Raw genomic sequence first — 21,019 nt, forward strand, 5'->3', positions numbered from 1 at the left:
AGTATGTCAATGATGAAGTGTGCTGAAACACATCTACAGATACCTTACCCAATCTAAACTATCCCACAGTATTCACTTACCACAGCTCTCTTATCAAAGAACAACATTATTCCTTGTATCAGAGGTCTGACAAATACCATTTCACATAGGCTAGTACAGAAGTTCAAAAAAGGCAGGTAATATCAGCAGGTCTCCTCACAGAGTCAAGAAGTTTACCTGAGGAGCATTCACAGAAGCTCTGACACCTCACCACAAGCTGATTTTCTTATACCCACGCTGTAAGAAAAATCAGTTCTAACATGACATTCCTTTTACCATCCCAGTACAGACAGTCTCCCAATCCTCATGGGGTTGAACCTTACTCTAATAAAGGTACAGAGCTCAATTCCCAGTTGTTATGAGTTACAATTCTTTTCAACAAGACAGTTTTTCCTCTCTCACCAATACTTTTCCTAACAAAGATAAAAAATAATCTACTATACTGGTTCCCTTTTGAAATTGTCTGCTGTCACTAATTTGTTTACTTCATTAGGCAATGAGTGCACATTTTACTTGATCAGCTTTTAATATCAAGGCAGTGGCTGAAGTTCTTGTTGCCTTTGATGTCCCTTCGAAGTGTCAACTACAGGCAAGGTCTGGTTTTCCTGAAATCAACCCTACATGTCTGCTCTTGCTTCTGGATTCCTTCTTTGTAGCTTGTCCCTGCTCCCAACCCTTGAATGCTGCATTTTCACACTGGAGCTCTGTTTCCTGTTTAGCCAAGTCAGTCTCCCAGTTGGTCTTTCTGTGGAACACCCCTGTGCTTAGAGAATGCTGCCCTTAAAGACCTGCCAGCTTTCTGGAGCTCCTTGCCCCTTCAGAGCTGCCGCCCATGAGATGATTCACTGGTTAAACCCAAGTACGCTTACCTGAACTCCAGCATCTGTACTCCACTACTTGCCCTCCTTGCTCCCTATAGGGTGTGGAAAGCCACTATTTCATCAGAATTACAGCAACAACTGCCACTGATTGTCACCTCACTAAACAACTCTTCTCAGTGAACAGCAGATCCAGCTGTATATCACCCATGGTTGACCCTCCTATCCAGAAACTTCCCTGACACCAGCCAGAAATCACTGTGATCAATAGCATCATCTGTGTCTCCTGATCCATGATATAAATACAATGTGGTCATACCCTGTTCTGAAAGAGCAAGGGCTTTGTATCCTGGCCATGCTTCAAAATGACAGGCTCTAGATAGATGCTGTGCCCGCAGAAAAGTTTCCTCAAACACTTTTTTCAAGCTTATGTAACCTAAGCCTGGAGAACAATCTCTTTTCACAGCAACAGAGCCAGGAAATACTGGGCTAAAGACATCTTAGGCAGTTAAAAAATAGTAACTTTCAAACTACACTTAAACTCACTGGCGTATCACAGATGAAAAGACACATGAAAAGGAATGGATGGCAGGCAGCCCATCCTTTAACAGAAAAACAGCCCTTGGACATTCTTGTTTCAACACTCCAGGGTCTCCTAAAGACCACTGTGAGATTCAGAGGTGACATCACCACATGTGTGGGTGGGTGGGATGTATACCGCCATGGGACCAGATAGGTAAATGCAGGTGAGGAAAGAGACTGGCAGCGTTTTCTCTCCTGCCTGGTGAAGTTCCTCCAGTCACAGCAGCCAGATTACAGAGCTCAGAAAGGAAAAGCTGTGTCCATGTAGAACTTCATAGCTTCACATGCTTCCCCAAACACTGGGAACAGACACTGGCAAATGTCCATTTGAGATGCCCAGCTGCAGCTTCGATATAGGCTGGCATGGCTTTACATCATCACTGATAGCAGAGTACCAGATGCAGTCTTGCTCAGCTCCCTCCTTGTCTGTGTTGCTTACCACATTACCACAGGGCATGCAAGAGGAGCTGCCTTCAAGCTCTAGGAAAAGGTGCCTCAGAAAGATCAGTTCAAAAACCCCATCATCTGACTTTCAAAATTCCCAGAGTAAAATATACAGAAGAACACTTAAATCAACAAAGAGAATAGTTTTTTAAAACTCTTTATGGTTCAACTACACACTTGTATGCAATCATACAGAGGCACATACATGCATCTCTCTCTTTGCTGTATTGCAAAATTGCCTCTGTCCTTACTCATTAAGACAGAAGCCTAGGACCAATCCTTCGTCTACTCTACCACCATTTAAGGCCTCAAACAGAAAGATTTTTAGCCTCTCCTGCCCTTCCTAAGTAAAACCAGAGGAAGCCTCCAAAGCCTCAGACTTCCCTGTCACTTTTCCAGTGTACTTGGTTGTGTTAAATCAAAACCAATTGACTCCTACTCTCCTCACATAAAATCTCAATCCTCACTGCCAATACCTAGTTCCTGTTTCCAGTTCTTCTAATGTCTTCAGATCAACTCCCTTTCTCAGTATATTATCACTCAGACCAAGCCACTATCAGCAAAGAGCATAAACACGTAAGAGTTGCCAAGCCCAAGTGAAACTATCTCAATACACATCACCGATACCCGGCAGTAGCAGATGCTTAAGAGAAACAGTGTAAGAAGCTACATTAGAATGGAGTGACTCTTCCTCTGGTGCATCATATTTTCTTCTTTCAGCAAAAAGTAGTTCAGGGATGGAGCTGGAGGAAGAACTTGCATTGGTGTTTTAAACAGCTGACAATGAAATGAAAGAAGGGTTAGCGTTCATTAAAGGGCAATCTTGCAAACTCAGTGCCAGCTCTTTCCAGTCACCTGCTCTTTCACTCCCAATGAAGAATCAAGACAATCATGCAATGAAAAGTCAACAGGACACTGCTTACTGAAGTACACCCACCAAAATTGGAGGCAGACCCCTTTGTACTTAAGCAGCGTTATATACCTGGGAAGTTTCCTTCCATGACAGCATGGCCAAAGTAGCTGAGGAATATCTAGCACATTTTTTAGATTACTTGTTCAAACTCTGAGTTTTTTTGTATAGCTAGGCATCTGTATTAAAAAAAAGTGTGGCCTAGCCCTCTGAAAATGTTTTCTGTGAATTAGAGTGGAGAAGGAATACTGATTCTGTTGCCCCCCCTACCCATCCATGACACAACTTCCTAAACACTGCAAAGGGGAAAGGGAAAAGTTTGTTACCTCTCACAAATGTATAGAGCAGACATTAAAATAGCTGTTTCAGATAACTAGGTGAGGAAGGGTCATAAACATAATCCAAGGCTTCCTAATAAAAAGTAGGTTTTCTAGTGAAGAATCAGCAAAAGACTCATTTCAAGTATTTGGGTTGGACCTCCATGAACCTGACCTGATCAGGTATGCTTAAAAGTGTCTGGGGTGAATTTTGCTTAATAAGTCTTTCCTTTAGGACACTGACTAAACTAGAGATGAGAGTCACTGACAAGAGAACCATATTGGAAACAAAACTGAAAATTTTATCCCAATCAGAAGACATGGAAGATTTTTACAGCACATACAGTTCTGTTGATAGTTGAATTTCAAGGACACACTTTCAGAGTTATGAAGACATGACTTATTATCTGTGTTCATCTTTCTTATCCATTCAAATTTCAGTCAACACAGTGAAAAGAGAAAGAACCTAAGACAGGAGAGAGTTATCAGAGACTGGACTCTCTCAAAAGTTTCCTCAACAGGCTTCCTCCTTTTCAGACTGCTGCTGCTTCTACTAACAAACAGAGATCCTTGTGGCCCACTTCTGTCTGCTCTTTGCCTTTCATATTCCAATTCTCCTTCCCTGTCTCCCATACCATCTCAATATAATCCTCAGTTGCTCTCACATTTCATGCTTTTGTACTCTTGGAAGTGGCTACTTGTCACAAAAAGCTTGTTGAGAAGCTGGACAGACACCCAAACTATTTTAACAATGTTCTTTCCCTCTACGTTATAGCCCCATATGAACCTCAAGCATACCTGTGAAATAGAGTTGATATAAAACATGTAAGTAAACTCTTGCCTAGGAAAAATTCTGCCTAAAAATTCTGCCTAAAAATTCCTTTGCCAATATATTTTGAAATGTTTTTCTTTTTCTTTTTTTTTTTCTTCCATGCCCTATGGATCTGAAACCTGTGGAAGACCACGGTTCTAATAATTTCAGTCTGGTTATTACCTGTATCTGGTAACAGACTCCTCTCCTTTTACATATTAAAGAGAGCATAATGTTTCTGGTTTGGTTCAGTCTTCTCTACTTAGGTCTCTCTTGTTCTAAGATATAAGCTAAAGCTGAGTGGAGGTACAGGTTTTTCATTTGGATACTTACATAGTTTTGTACCTTACCTGTGCTATGAAGGGTAACACTTCATCAACCATAAACAGATGTCATTTTTTTAACCTTTTGTAACATTTCTTTTGAAATGGAAGCTAGATCTTTGCAATAAAGCTTGTGAGAGTCTTAATGAATTTGTTTGCCCATCTTGAATGGATTTGGTTTGTTGAAGCATCTACTCTAAGAAGTTATGATTTCAGCAGAAACATCTTGGAACATATACCTGTATTATGTGTACATATGCATACACTGTCCCCAGTACTCATCAGCCTCATGCGTGTACTCACTTTCAGGGTGTGCAGGGTGTCGGTCCATTCCATGGAACCTATCTGAGGTATAGCAGTAAGGAGTATGCTAGTAGCCTTATTTGCATTCCCTTTCAGCGTCTTTAAAACTTTATCCACTGACACCTAGAAACACAATAAAACTGAGTGCTGTCTCTCAATTTTGATGGCACACATTTTAAATACCCAAATAAATCATTAAGGTGAAGCCTTAAAATGCCACAATCTTTTTAGCCATTAAAAACTTCTTTCCTCTGTGGCTTTATGCCTGATTGTATTTTACACAAATAGGAGAACTAAAGCAGATACATCATTTTGCAGAGAGCTGCAAAAGAAAAAAACACTAGACCAATTATGGGAAGACAAGCTCATACACAGAGCTCATGAGCTTCATACACACAGACTCCATGATTCAGACAAGAGGAGATAAAAGGTTTGCTAGTAGTGAAGCAAGTTTATGAAAATGAATGAGGTAGCAACAATTACTTTCTTTCTTCTTACTTTACGTTCTTATTTTCGCAATTGTTCATCCAGAATAACTCAGTGATACTGATCTAAGTGAGAACAGATTTAGTTCAGTATGTGATCTCTTATCAAAACCTACAAGTTCTCATCCAGATCCCTCAGGACAAGACCCAGAGGAAAAAAAGCTTCACTCACTGCTTCTTCATGTTCCTTCCAGCAGTCGTAATCTGTTGCCATGGCAATACTAGCATAACTCATTCCAGCTTCTTTCGCAAGAATCACTTCAGGCACTGTGGTCATGTTGATAACATCAGCTCCCCAGCTGCGAAACATCAAGCTTTCCGCTCGAGAACTGAAACGTGGGCCTTCGATTGTGATCATTGTCCCCTTGGAATGACACTGGAGCCCAAGCTTCTTGGCAGTCTCAATAAGAACCTGCAAAAGAGGCCAATATTGGGAAAAGAAAACAATTCCCCTGGTGAGCTGCTTTTGCATTCCATCAAAAAACTTATACACAAAAGAAATTAGCTTTATACAAAGCAGTCAAGCTTCTCAGGGTTACAGCTGTCCAAAACCAAGGATCAGTTTCAGTTTCCTCATCCAGCAAGAGAAATTAATAGTCCTACTACCAGGACTGATATCTGAGTTTGTTAGTATCAGTTGGATTATTGTTTTCAGTGCAGATCAAGAAGACTGGAAAACAGAAGATTTTTGCATGATATTTAGGCTATGCTTACCTTGAGAACAGAATGGTGAAAACGCTCCATTAAGCGCTACATTACCACATGGTGGAGTTGAGCTGGTGAGAACAGTAATAGGAAATTCACTTTTTTGAAAGTAAAACTTTGCAAGCATGTACTTCAGAGAGTACCCTGGGAATCTGTAGAGAAATTATTACTACAGTTTCCCATGTCAGTGGCTGAGCTGTGCACTTTACATATACCATGTACTTCACATTAGTCTTTACAGTTCCAACTAGGACCTTGTATATGGCAGAATCATCATGACTTTCTCTCTTGGTAAATGGCCTGGGTAACACCAGTCGATACAGTAGGAATAAGAGTGTACCAGCATGTGTAAATGAGACTAGGATACCCATAACTGTCCTGAGTAGGAAGGGGAAAGTAACTATGATGGCATCTGTTTAAAATGACCATCAAAAGAAAAGAAATGCTTGAAAATAAGTATAAATGCACCATGAAAATTTGTGACAGGACAGGAGAGACCTTCACAACACAGCAGCAGTGAAAACCTAGTCTGACACCACTAGAAGCTGACTTGTCAGCATCATGACCTTCACACAGGCCAGGGCAAAACACTGTGCAAAGCCTGCACTCCAGCTGGTTGGTCAACCTGTCATACATGGGTGCTACAAGCAGCAATATCTCGAGTGCACTGTGTGACCTTGTGAGGTGTCTCCTCGCTGGAATGTGGATCAGTGATTGTGTGGAGGAGTACAAGTACACATAAAGCCCAAGTACCCACATCTCCCACTGCAGATGCATGTGAACAGGTAAACCTGCACTCCCGAAGAGGGTGGGTATGCATGTAACCCACATGTGCTGGGGAAGGGTATTTATGCATGCAACTGCGTGAATATGCACGTAGGGGTAAAGCAGAGCTTCTGGGGATTAGCCACAGAATGACACTTAGAAATTTGTAGGTGTTTATTAACATGCTGTAAGTTAATCTAATATTAATTACACCTAATATTGTGGTTTATTGCTGATATTAATTCTGAATATATGATTCACTGACAGCCAGTTAATTAGACATTGCTACTATACCAATAGACAAGTTCAGTTGTGATTTGACTTAAACCACAGTTGAGCAGTATTTCCCCGAAACTTTTTACAAAGTTCCAACTTCACTCCCCATAAGATACTGCAGTGAGCCCCAGTTTTGGAAAACAGTAATAACCAAGGCACCCTACATTATTAAAAAATTTGCAGTTGGAGAAAAGATAAACTCCTATCAGATTCTCATTCAATTTACAGTGCATAAACCAAGCAAACCAGAGTATTTTCTTGTAGTTGCACAAATACAATTTAATATAAAGTTTTCAGATGTTTTAATGCAAAATTCCTTAAATAGTCTATTACATTAATAGTTTTGGGTTTATTATTATTGCATTTATCTACGAAATTCCCCTGAATTAGTATAAACTGGGCTGAAATGATCCAAACAATTTTCAGGGATAGTTCCAGGAAAAAAGTTTGTCACTTTTATCTGGTATTTTCAAATGAAGTGAAAGTATCCCTTTTCAGCCTCACTAAGACCTCAAAACCACACGTTCTTTAAAACATCTGTTAGCTGATTAGAACCCATAGGCTAATGAGATAATGATCACATGTGAGACTGGGAAGTACCTAAATGTTTTTTTCTCTGTTTGAAAAGGAGCATTTCTCTGCTGGCTTTTAAAAACATGTAATAACCAAAGAACACTGTCTCTAGCTACTTAACAATCAAATGAAGACCAGCCTTGGTGTATGTTTCCTGCAAGCTCAGGAAATTGCTTATGCATATCTGCTTACCTTTTTTAAAAAAGAAGAAAGAGACACAGTGTGAAGTACTTCCAATCACTTCAGTAATAACACTGTTTTTAATCCATTTCAGAAAGTGTACAATTAGCTCTCAATAAACTCCTTGAATCTATTGTGACATGACATCATGCTCAAAGTCAGTAAGCAACTATATGCCAACTAATCTTCAGTAAGAGCATGTGATAGGCTCCTGTTGCATGAAAAATGCAAAGTGTTTTGCATAATTTGCTGCTCAAATTATGAAGGGCAAAAGCATGCACATGTATAATATGTAGTAGTTTGTTTCCTCATGACATTTAAAATGTCTTTACTTCATTGCTCAGTAGTACAAATATTTGTACGTGGTCTGGGTACAGATTGGGCCACCTGCTTCACAATTCAGCTTTGTCCTGCTCAGTGCAGTAACTGCGTCTCTTGGATGGATATGACTGATTCTGTAAGCATTCCTGTGCCCCTGGAGAATGTACCTCCTTGCAGCTTCTCATCAGAGCATTCCACAAGAGCACAAAGTATGCAGTCCAATCTTCACCTTTTCTTTTCCTCAGGTCTAAGAATACACTAAGTTGGCATATTTAATCACAGATACACTCCCCCCCAGAAGCTATAAGGTGCTGAAAAACAGAGCAGTGTTTCACACTGCTTAGTCTAACTGTTTTTGAAGCCTGAAAATCTTGAAGTGACAAAACTAAGAGCAACAGTTAAGAATAAAAGCCTACTGTAATTTGGCTTGTTTCTACATTTAATAATCTTTAAACTAAGCCTTGACTCTTCACTACCACCCACTGCTACAATGCATAAAAGGACAAACGCAATATTGTAATTTCTGTGAATGCTAAAGTACTATTTATTCAATTTTTGTATTAGGTATGTAAAGTGTCTCTACCATAGGTGCAGTTTTATTCAGAACAAAAAGAAACTAATTCCTAATTCTACCTTCCTGCTTTATCCACTTTGTTTCTCTCTTGGGTTGTTACCTGATAAATAAAGACCTTTTGTCCTGTTATTAAGACCCCGGTGAAATTTAGGTTGCCAACTGACATCTTCCCCATATCTCCCTTAGGAAGACAGCTCCTATAGACACAAGATCTTCTACTTCCCATGCCTTCCAAATGTTACATTTTTCCTTAATACCATATATATTCCATATATATCTGAGAAATGGGAATACAGAGGTGCAGATTACCTCTGTATTCTAAGAATGCCTAATTAGAGTACTATATCATGAATAAGTGCCGTAAAAAAAACCATTTCTAAATACTATTATAAAATTCACTAACCTCTCTGGTTTTGGTGCAGAACGGCTCTGCCATTGGAATATGACATACTCCTGGAAGAGAGGAATGTTGCCCATCGTATAAAGTACAATGTCTTTTAGTTGTCCTAGAAAAGTAGAAAACATGCTTAGGGAGAAGAGTGGGAAGGAAACAGAAGAGAAAGCAAGAAATTTACACAATTCAGAAAACATAGCATACCTGCGAGGGAACAAAAGTATCAGTATGATATTAATGACCACCTGTAATCCTGTTTTGCCTCTGTACAAACCTTTCAGAACTGAGCTCAAGAGTATAAAAATAAAACTGTTACTCCAGTACTGTATTGTCAATTAATTAGAGAAAATCTATTGTTAACAAAACACCGAAGTGCTTATTTGCTCCTAAATGACACAAACAGCTACATTATGCTGCGATTCTACCCAAAAGAAATCAGCTAAATTTAATAGTCAGGCAAGTAATCTCTGAAAAAAGGAGCACAGTAAGCTTTCAGGAAGGGAAGGAATCAAGTCTGAATTACCACAAAGCTTGTCAAAATAAAGTTTGTTCATATCATTGCATTCCTACATTGAAAGGATGGGAATTTATAGGAACAGCTTCCTGAACAAAAGAGGTGTGAATTCAAAACCCAGAGAAAAACCCTGGAACAGGGTGCCTTCATATTCTCAGAAAGATTACACACATGCATTGGCAGCTTGCAAGTAGAAAAAACCTTTTTCTCCCTTCTTTCAATTGAGAAACTGTTTGCTTGCATGAAAATGGTCAAACATGCTGCAGAAATTACCATCCAGCATGACATTTTGACAAGTGGAACTGTTACCCACTATCACTTTACCTTCAAATGCACTGCCTCAAGCTGATTCAGCCAACTGGATGGCGCAAACCTTCTGGAACAAAATTCGTTGAGACATTCCCTTCTTCGCCCCAGTGTGTCACATATTGTACTTTATAGGAGAAAAGTAAGCCAACAGCCGAATTCAATCCACAGTTAAAATACAAAATTTCTGCTGGTAATACTGCTCACAACAGTTCCTCACCTAAGTCACCAGCAAATATTTAAAAGAAGGTTTTACATACAAGTTACAAGTTTGAGTAGATTTAAAAAAAAAAAAAAAAAAAGAACCAATAGGGTAGCCTTAAGGGTGAGGTTATAAAATAGGAAAAGAGATCAGCAGATTAAAAACATACACAAAATGGGTTACAGCTGTTAAAATCGGTTGAAACACTAATTTTAATTTTTCCTTTATGGGATACTGAAGAGCTGCAAATAGAATGTATCCGATTTTACACACTTTTTTTCAGTGTCTGCGAATGAACTGTTTAGAATTGGAGGAAACGGGAAAAGTCATCATCCATTTCCTGCATTATAATATTTCAGATGTTGTTAGTCAGGCCCTTTCACTCAGAAAAGCCCTGAGGAAAGATCACGTACATATAAATATTAATCTCTGACTTTCAGATACCCTGTGTTCTTTGGAGAGAATGGCTGCATCACTACATGGTCTAATAAAGAAATCCCACTATGTTTAGCACCATACATACAAACCGCATGGGAATAAGTAACAACAGTAAGACCTATGACTGCTCTGAGCAACGGACCACATGTATTTGTACTCGGAGTGCAACAACTTCTCTTCTGCATGGAAAGCTGCAACTTTGCAAAGGCCACAGCTAATTCGATATGGGGCCAAGCTGATGTGTCTGTAAGTTCCTAGGCTTAGGGCAAGAATAAAGGCAGATCTGAACCAATCTTTGATTCTTGCTATCTGTGAACTGATGGCTGTCACAGAGGAATGCCTTTTAGCCTCTCCTCATTTCTGTAGCCCTGCTACTCACGTCAGGAGTTGGCCATCCTGATCTGTCCCACGCACCTGTCTGCAAGGTACAGGGCAGCAGCACATAATTTTCACCACTGCAATACTGCTCCTCTGCATCCCTTGCAAAGAGAACGAAGGTTACAAAATCACAGATGCTCTTCTTGCCTTACTCTCACAGAGACCAAGAACCAGAGAGCAAAGGACAGTATCTGCCTAAGGCTTCTCTTTTCACAGGAGTTTCAAGACCTTCCCCACATACCCCACGTGACTCCTTATGGAATCAGCAGGAAACAAGATATAAGGAACTCAACAGGCACTCTTCAAAGACAATCTGTTCCTTAGATCTCACAGTTTTTAATGTAGAGAAGTCCGTATGCCCTCCATCAGGAGGGCCTGCTTAACAACAGAGCATGACTGAATGTTACACAACTGCCTGGTTGTTGACATTAAAACAGGAAGCAGTCACCAAGTGCCTGCCTAGAAACTAGCCACACTATTCGTAGTAGAAGCGCACAATCCAGTCGGCTCAAGGATAGCGTAAAGGGACAGTACAGAGATGCCCCCAGTGGGTGAGATCAGAAGCAGCACTTGAAAGCACTGGACTGATAACTACAAGGAAGCAGCTAAGAGCTGGGGCTGCACAGCTCCTGCTGGCCATCTGACCTCTGTAGGGCTCTACGGAGAACCCCCACTGTACCTACTCTGTGCCAAACAGTGGACAGTGGTACAGGAGAAAAGGGAATTCTCCCCCTGGGAAAGGGGCATGTATGTTTTTGTGCATAACTGCTTGTGTATCAAGCTCAAGGAGACAATGGTACTCACGGCGCAAGCAAACCCTTGCACTGTTGCGTAGTTTTACCACGCCTGCCTTGCCCTTACTGCTTTTTCAGATTCAGAGCTGAGTGTACTGCAGTTTTGAAGGTGTGCTAAGAGTTTGTATTCCCCACCTTGCAGCAATAGCCACACTTTTAATCAGACAGGAAGGTGGCTCTTGCTCCTTCATTTTGATTTTATCACAGCAACACAAGATTTTCTGGCAATGCTGACTATGACTGATGCTAGGAAGCAAAATCCAGCTCAAGTAAGTGAACAAACCAATCATTTCCATCTGTGACAAACAATCCTCTACCACTTGCATCATCATCTTCCCCTTTCTTCCAGTAGTGTTGAATTATCAACAGGTTATTAGTAATTAAAGAACAAAATGAAAATTCACACTGGCATCTGCTGTATAAAAAGCAGCCCCAGCATGCTCTGCCTCTTTGGGAACAATGAAAGAAAATTCTCCCATGAAAAATGTTACAGAGTAGTGGTGTATGTCACACAAAGAATTCAAACAATAAAGTTGGCAGCTGTTATAGGGTTTCTTTTATGAAGCTATTTTCTGCATCTTCCTGACTGAGCTGAGTCATCCAAGTAAGTAGTTACCTTCTTATTCTTCTTTTCTTAGCAAACATCAGCAGCAAACCAAACAGAAAGTATTAAAAAGCCCCTAATCAGTCTGATCTAGCGAGTTGACTAACAGCACTGTAATAAACTAACAGGAGCCAAAGACATAAAAAAAGAAATTCTTCCAGATTTTTTTGAGGCACTTGTTTCAAAGAACTGTTGTAGCCCATAATAGTACCTGTAGTTACTTTTGTATTTCGAAGTAGGGAGAACACCATGTAAATATTTTGGTAGTTACTTAACAAAATGTATCTTTTATTGCTTAAAGATACAAACTAACAGATAAGCCTGAAGAAAGCAGAGGCTATATACCAAACCAAACACTTACTAGTAGTGCTAATGATCTGCAGAACTAAGCTCTCAAAAGTTTGGAGCTGCTACATAGTTCTTACTACACCTATTCAGTGTTCCTCACTGCAGGTCAAACCTATGCTCCTAACTAGGTAGAAGTCCTACACAACTTCATATATTGAGATTCTGTCATTAATGCCATGGTGTACATGCCCAAGGGGAGCAAATTAAAATTTGTGTCTACAGCTTTCTGCTAATTTCTAGGTCTTCTCCCATTCCCATTCACTGTACCTTCTTGCTTCACACCCAGAAGGAGAGTAATGATGTGCTCCCTACTGAGAAGTAGAGCCCAGATACCAAAAGGTACCTGGACACCTGGAAGGCACTGATTTTAATGGCAGCTTGAGCAAATCCTTCCCACCTAGACCCAAGCCTCTTTGCTATGTAGTACCTGGTATGGGTTAATAACTATATAGAAGGCAGGGTACCTTTCAAGAAAAATAACCGACTGTTTTTGCAGCTTTAACCAGTACCTTCTTTCCAAGACTGCTAACGTAGTTTTCTTGCAGGACCCTGATCTTTCATTAGAAGGTATTTCTGAAAAATTGCATCTTTTCAGACTTTGGTGGACAAATAATCGTTTTGTCCCATGAAATTACCTTCCCATCAGCAGCGCTGTTTTCATAATGATTTATGACTTATAATACAATCACTCTTACAGATGATACACCCATCTGAAAGACAAAAATGCAGACCCTACATCCAAAGAACCAGCAGTCTAACACCCACTGGCAAAGATCACCGGGGAAAAAGACTTCTCACAGAAATCAACTGTCAAATGAAACAGACTATTATGACTTGTCAGTTTTCTGAATTAAAGGGCAAGCTAGTAATGATTTTTAAATTCATATTACATATTGTTTTCCACACTGAGACACATGCTCTTCTGAGAAGCTTCTTGGTTTCCTAAAGCCATGAAACAAGTCCCCGCAAGGACCCACTCTTCTACATCGAAATGAAAACTTACTTGCCCAGATGAAACATTGCTCATATATGGGCTATGTCGTTACTACTGGTGACCACCTGAATAAACTCTAAATGAAGATGCAGTTCACAGAATCACTGAATGGTTGAGGTTAGAAGGGACCTCTGCAGGTCACCTGGTCCAACCCCCTGCTCAGGCAGGGCCACCTAGAACTGGTTGCCCAGGACCATGTCCAGGCAGCTTTTGAATATCTCCAAGCAGGGAGACTCCACCACCTACTTGGGCAACCTGTGCCAGTGCTCTGCCACTCTCGCAGTGAAAAACTGTTTCCTGATGTTCAGACGAAACCTCCTGTGTTTCAGTTTGTACCCATTGCCTCTCCTCCTGTCACCGGGCACCACTGGAAAGAGCCTGCCTCCACCTTCTTTGCACCCTCCCTTCAGGTTCCCAGTTGATGAGATCCTCCTTGAGTCTTCTCTTCTCCAGGCTGACCAGTCTCAGCTCTCTCAACTTTTCCTCACCGGAAAGATGCTCTAGTCCCTTCAGCACCTTCGTGGTCCTTTGCTGAACTCTCTCCAGTATGTCCATGTCCCTCTTGCACTGGGGAGCCCAGCACTGGACACAGTATTCCAGGTGTGGCTTCACCAGTGCTGAGTAGAGGGGAAGAAGGATCACCTCCCTTGGCCTGCTGGCAACACCCCTACTAATACAGCCCAAAATACTTTGCCTTCTTTGCTGCAATGTAAATGAACCCTGTCCTTTCACTCATTTTCTCATCAGATAAATATACTGATTTGTTCTATAACACCCCCCTATTTTTTTCCTTCTTGAAAGGCACATGTCCTTAAAACCCAAACTTAATCAGGCTGATTATTTCCTTTCCAGCTCAGAAGTTTTGATGCTGACTGGCAAATGCTGGGAAATGTAAAGCTGCGGGAAGAGATTAGGTAGCTTCAGAATTAATTGTTAATTTTGATAATGACATTTTGGATGACGGATGGTCTCCGATTTCATATCTGGGTTCATTTCCTGGCTCTGTTAATGTCTTTCTGCCTGACCTCTGCAAGAGTTAGTTTCTCCTTACTTCCACCCCTCACCCGTAGCAGATAATAACTGCAATCATTCCAACTGTTTCTTGTTTAAAACTGCAGGCTCTCTGGGCCAGAGGCTACTTCCTACTATGCATGCAATTCACAGCTTAGCACAATTAGGCTCCCCTTACCTACTTAGGAGTCTGCTAGATGATAATGCTGTCAAAATAACTGGTGCTTTACTCACAATCATCCAAACCGTGTACGGAAGTATGTTTAGTATCTTTCATATACAAATCAATATTGATACTAAAATTACTCCTTTCAAAGTACTACTGGCAGAATAAGGATGATTATGATTTAATCTGTATAAACAAAGTGATCAGCCTAAATACTTTTAGACTTGAAAAAAAGGAAAAAAAAAAAAAGACCACTGTCAGCAATACAGCTGCTCTCCACCCATAAATCAACTCTAGTATAACAGGAAGCAGTTTATATGGGGATTGCTCCTGCAGGGTGCTTAGTCATTTAGATACACTCTACTTAAAATATACTCTCTTACAAGAAGAGCATTTCAGCTACACACACACAAAAATGTCAGTAAGTCAAAACTTGAATAGCACTGCACTGCAGAGAACAAACCTAGGTATACACGTTCAGTTGGTAAATAAATATTGCCAGAAGCCCCACAAAGCACAAAAAAGCTGCATAAACCATTCCAAACACTTAAAATTTGGCAGAATACTCAAATAGGACTTCCAGATATAGTACACCTGTAAGTACTAATAATAAATTTACCTCTTAAAATGTGCAACTATTTTTTAAATATTTGGTGTGCTCGGTGATCTTTAAACATAGCTTCCCTCCTCCCCTCCCCCATTTGCTTGAATTTTTCTAAACATCAGATAATCCAGGAGGGGACGACTGACTGGAGTACAGAGACTTTGGAAAAAATTTACTTCCTTATGATTCTTAGCAAATAGAAAATGTTAGCATCTATCCTCATTTTAAAACAACCTCCTTTCTTTTCCTGCTGTGTTGCATTTGATCTCTCTTCTGTAGAGCCTCATTATTACTGCATAAATTTTCCTACCTGGCTCCTACTATGCCTTCTTGCACGCCCCCATTTCACTTCAGATTCTTCTTAAAACTTGTAACAGCCTGTGCTTTTATCCATGTTCCTCTCCCACATGTGAGAGGAGGAGATATCTTCTCTTCTGAAGACTCCTCCCAAAGAGCTATACTTTAGTTCATTCGAGGTCATTCTTCAAAGCCTCGTATTTCATCTACGCCTGTTAGCCCTGAATTTCTTGTAATTTCATTCCTGTTTCCTATCACGTCTTCTTGTACGAATCTCACTTTTTGCCATAAGAACTGAGGCTATCACCTCATTCCACAAAAACTTAATTTAACATTAACATGTTATTATATGGTTTAACCCCACTTGTCCCCCTTTTTCTCCTCCAAAACTAAGAACACAGTTAAAACCAATGTTACTCACCTGTCAATGAACTGGTCAATTATGACAAGATCACCAGGTTGTATTTCCTCTCGTAATGAGCCACAGGCAGTAGTCACTAATACATGTGAACAATTTTCTTCTTTTAATGCCCAGATATTGGCACGGTAATTGACGTTCGATGGCATAATTGTATGATGCCTTCCATGTCTGCAAAGATACATGTTGCAAGAGAGTAAAATAAATCAGACTGAAATTGTCTTCCTTCTCCCAGGTAATGAAAATTCCAGAAAATGTAATTTCCCTAACAGCATTGGAAGTGGAACTGATCATTTCAGCTACTGCCAGTGTAGCTTTCCTAACTGTATTCAGGTTCTCTCAAGATTTGATTTAAGAAGTAGTGGTGTAGTTTTCTTTTTAAATGCAAAATTTTTAAGTTCAAGACTGTAATGAAAAGAATCTTGAAAATACAATCCAAATAGACATTAGCAGCTTCAAGAGTACAAAAAGCATTTTTCTCTGAATTTTCCAAGTCAGTTCCATAGATTCTGAAAACCCAGGTATAACAAATTAAATATTCCATACACTACAACAGATTTCTAAGATTTACATACACCTCCACAAACTTTCTGCTCAGAAGTGCTGTTTGTATTCTCCCACTCAAGAAAAGAACGGCACATCACAGGAAATTCAAAACAGAAAGAACACACTGTTTTTATCTGTCACTTTCCCAAAGAAAACAGTAGAATCATCGCATTTTTGTCCTTGCTCTTAAAATGATCTGACAGCTTTCATAAATTAGAAGAACGACTTCACACTGTTGCAGTATATTTTCTCACCAAGACAGGAAATATGTAGCCTTATAAGCACAAGCTTTCGTGTTATCTCTGTCATCGCTACAGAGGTACATCACTCACATAATGATTGAACACATTTGAAAATTATTTTCAACCATGTAAGAGGAAAGGAGAAATTTAATCTCCCAGTTGATTACTTCACAGAGACCAAAAGGTCTTAAGAACTTTATCTGCGGGGAACTGGGAGTTACACACACAATGACCAAGCACTGTCAAGCAGGATTCCCATGTTTTCTGATAAGATTTATTGTTAAATGTTGCAGTTGTTGTCATAACCTTCTTCTAGAATATACGTGCCTTTTTCTTTAAATCTGGCATTCACAACCAACTCTGTTATTTTTCCCAAAACACAAAATGAAGTTGCAGGTGCCTTAGCCCCAAAAGTAAACTCACAATGGTCATATGCGAATGGTCATAAATCCCAGTGAGGATGTAAACCACAGCTGAGTTGTTCAGCCATCTGTAGCCCAAGGCCTACTTTGATACAGCACAGCTATGAGATCTTGGCTTAGCATTTCATTTGAGAAAATGAGAAAAATGTTGTCCAGGTGTAATAGAATACATGAGCAAAGTCCATACAAGATAAGAAAAGTAAAACCACAGACAGAAGGGTAGTTGCAGAGATGGTAACAGTCAGCAGCTTAACAGAAAAACTGGCCTGAAAAGAATCAGGGCCCTGAGTGCATCACTGGGTGGTAATTGCCCTGGCCAGCCTCACCCTGGGCCTCCACCCAAACACCCGGTGTCTGTGAGCCCCGGTGCTCCTGCCTCCGAGCTCAGGCCCTAGCCTTCTCTCCTGGCCTGAGCTATGACACAGTGTGCCCGTCCCCAGCCCTGCCTCCTGGATGGCTTTCAGACCCTGCTGTAGATTGTCTACAGGCCTGTTTTCTGGACGACCTTTGGACACATGCTGCAGCCTTGTCTCCAACTCTGTCTCTGGCCCCATCTCCTACTGCTCCTGCCTGGACTCCCTGGGTGGATCCTGGACTTGGATTCATTGCCTCGACTTGTCTGGGACTGCTGATGGACCCTGTCACCAGCACCTGGCTCTGCCCATGCTGTCCAGATGCTAAGAACCATGTTAGTGTTCTTATATTTAACCTAGTAGCACACTGGTCTTAGATATCCATGGTTACATTAGTGTGGAATTTCCATGCACTCATCTCCAGATCCTGCTTCCAGAGTCTCTTCTGAGTATGGTAAGAGATGTCTGAATAAAAATGACCCAGGGAGGGAGAGCTACCGGGAATGCAGCCTCGTAAGCAATAAGGGTAACAGCCAGAAGACTTAATAATCGCAGGGAATAATTTGGAAGAGTCTGTAGTGGTACCAGAGTTAACCTGGAAACAGGCAATTTCCCAGTTTCACAAAGGAAATTTGCAAACACAGGGAGCAGTTGGATTACTGAGGTTATCAGGCACCACCTACCTACCACCAGAGCAGGCAGACTTGCAGGTTGCCATTCTTACTAGGCCAGCACCCCCCACTGGATGAGATTCTCTTTCCTAACCTAGATGGTATTTTTAATACTCTCAGTACTTGCAGCACCAAATTTGTTTAGGAAAAAACCCAGACTTCTGCTGGACTTTGCTAGCAACCCCAGAGCAAGATGGAGGCAGAGTAGAAATTCAGTTCACCTAATGTAAAAAGAAAAAACTTTTGAGAATCCTTTAAGACACATAATATAAAACCCCTTAAAATGCTCATTTACCTTGCCAACAGCACACAGTCCACATTTTTTATCTTTCCCAATATCAAAGCATCCGAGGGCTGCAAAACAATCAAATAAGAATGAGTTACAGCCTGACAATCACATTAGAAACCTTAACTGCTACTTAAAAATAAGCAGGATAGTTAGGAAACACTGGTTAGCCCTGTAGTCTCCCATTTTCTTCTGCTGAGCTCCATAATTTGATATGGGAGATTAGTAAAACTGTCTGGAACAGAAGATCAAACCTGACACCAGAGGGATTATCACAATTTTTCTGTGTTCCTACTAACAATATTGCAACACCTTACTTTAGGGTTTGAAACAGTAATACTTTCAAATGGTTTGAAACAGTGATAGACAAACATAAAAAAAGAAGCACATAGGTGTTGCCTTTAAATTGGTTAGACCTCTCACTCTCTTCTGTAAACTTTGGTAGCTTTTTGCTAAACAGGTGCTATTTCCTACTAAAGACCCCCTCCCAAAAGAAATCACATTTAATCTGTCCCTTTCTGTAACACTCCCCATTCTCCTCTCTGTCCCCCTTTACCCCCGTAGCTCATGCTAGGGGTGCGGGGAGGAGGTCTAGACTCCTCCAACCCACCCTTCACTCCATCCCCCCAGCTTCCTGATAAACTCCCTCTTTCCCGCTGCTGGGAGTCCCACTTTTGGGAATATGACAGAGAACTTCTGGTACACTAGTGGCAGAAGCAGTGTTCTATTTGGTCAGCCGAGGGACCAGGAGACGGCTCTCCTCTCAGCTACACAATGAGAACATGCATTCCTCCCGATGAACCAAACAGCCAGGAAGCTAGAGGGTTTTATTTTTAGCTGCCCAGCTGGGACATGTGCTCTGCCTTGGAGATGGTCACACTGCCCATGCAGGGCAACCCCCAAGTAATTAACTGCTCTGTGGGCTGCGTTCTGTTTCTGGCTATATACATTAGGGATCTGAAATACAGAATGTTTCTAGCTTTCCTTTTTGTTAAAAAATGTAAAGCCTCTCTTTAATTAGATACTAAATGAATCCAGATGCATCTGTGCAGCTGGATGTGCTGCTTCTCCTGCCCAATTCAGAACTGCACACATTTCACTCTTTTTATTGCAGTGTAGAAGAAACTGTAAGTAAGCTGGAAGCCATTCTGTGCCAATCTCTCTTTCCATGCCCTTGGGATTTAAAGCTGAAATAGCTATTAACAAAATTATGATTTATTTACTGATCACAAGTTTGCAAGTGTCTGGAAGGACTCACACATTTGCATTTAGCAATGTTCTGTTGCCTGCTACCTGATATAATTTTATTTGTAATTTAATGCTAGCGGCAAGATTTCAGATAGCATTTAGTTTTACAGCTGTTCGTTCTATTATACACTTGAAAATCTGCAGAGATCTAGGATAAAGTAATATATGAGTTCCACATAGCTGCACTTTAGAGATAACTAATTTCTAATAAAAACACCACTTTCTACTCCCTATTGCATAGCTCCTTTGGGTAATTTTTGATGTGGAATCTCTTCAAAGCACCACAATTTACTCAATTACCTAGGTTTAAATTATGCCAGACACAGATTTACCACTTTTTTGTTTTAATAAAGGGAATGTTCAGAAATTTTATTTCTAGAACTGTAGTGTGTTCTGATTTTTTTTCAAAGGTCTCCATTTAATATTAACCTATTGTCATTTAAACGTTTAATCTATTTACCTTACTTTACGTATACTGTTCTGAACCAGACATGGCTTTAAGAGTGAAATTTCACACAGGGCAAAAGCCTTGCTGTCTAGGTGCCAAGGAATTCTGATGTTCCAATATTCCATCTCAGTGAAGGTTCACAATAATCAGCACTGGGGTTTTGGTTTTTGGGGTTGTTTTGTTTAGAGAGCACACATTTGCTGTGTGAAGTAATAAGCATGCAACTTCACTCACAGCAGGATACAAAAATACTCTTAAAAACTAAAGAAGACTTCAGCCAAAATTCCTTGCCTCCTGTCAAAATGAAAAGTAAAGATCTAAGTTGAAGACTGGATCCTTTGCTTTACAAGTGACATATTCAAGTTTAGTGCAAGTGATAGATACAAGTTTGCATTAATTTCCAAAAGATTTGGGGTTGAAAGGTGCAATTTAACTGCTATTTGATATTCATCCCCACCACAGAACTTCACTAGCATACACTGCTGATGCAGCAACAATGCAACAGCTTTGAAATTCAACAGGCTTCAAAATCTGTTTGCAGCAGCTAGGGTTTCCTTCCCTATCTGCTGCCATCCTAGTCACTTCAAAAGGCTTCATGGTGGCTGTGTAACAGGACCGGTTGTCATCTTTACACAGATTTCTACAGAACACATTCAGGGCATCTTCCAGGTGACTGCCTGAACACCTTTCTTGCACATGATTGCTAGAAACATGGCAGAGAAAAGGAAAGATCTGGAACAAAGAATGTGCTGCTAAAAGATGAACTGACAGTTTAAGAAAAGAATTTGCAGATACTGTATCATGGGTCATTAGAAGAGAAGAAATAAGGATAAATCAACATGTGTAATGTTACAGGTGAAAGATACAGAAATTTCAAACTATGTGTTAACCATATAACAGAGCTACTGT

General features: G+C 40.4%; 1 protein-coding gene across 1 annotated transcript in view; it reads right to left on the reverse strand.

The window, feature by feature from the left end:
* The window catches only part of MTAP (methylthioadenosine phosphorylase), a 33,541-nt gene that overhangs the window by 1,863 nt on the left and 10,659 nt on the right, over nt 1-21,019 (reverse strand). Inside the window, exons 3-7 of the mRNA XM_049795890.1 lie at nt 18,424-18,482; nt 15,898-16,065; nt 8,830-8,932; nt 5,205-5,444; nt 4,548-4,670 (exon numbers count right to left, since the gene is read on the reverse strand). Coding sequence (XP_049651847.1) covers nt 4,548-4,670; nt 5,205-5,444; nt 8,830-8,932; nt 15,898-16,065; nt 18,424-18,482 — 693 coding nt within the window. The remainder of the gene's footprint in view (nt 1-4,547; nt 4,671-5,204; nt 5,445-8,829; nt 8,933-15,897; nt 16,066-18,423; nt 18,483-21,019) is intronic.

The sequence above is a fragment of the Accipiter gentilis genome, chromosome Z (genome assembly GCF_929443795.1).
Source record: "Accipiter gentilis chromosome Z, bAccGen1.1, whole genome shotgun sequence".
NCBI classification, from domain to species: domain Eukaryota; kingdom Metazoa; phylum Chordata; class Aves; order Accipitriformes; family Accipitridae; genus Astur; species Astur gentilis.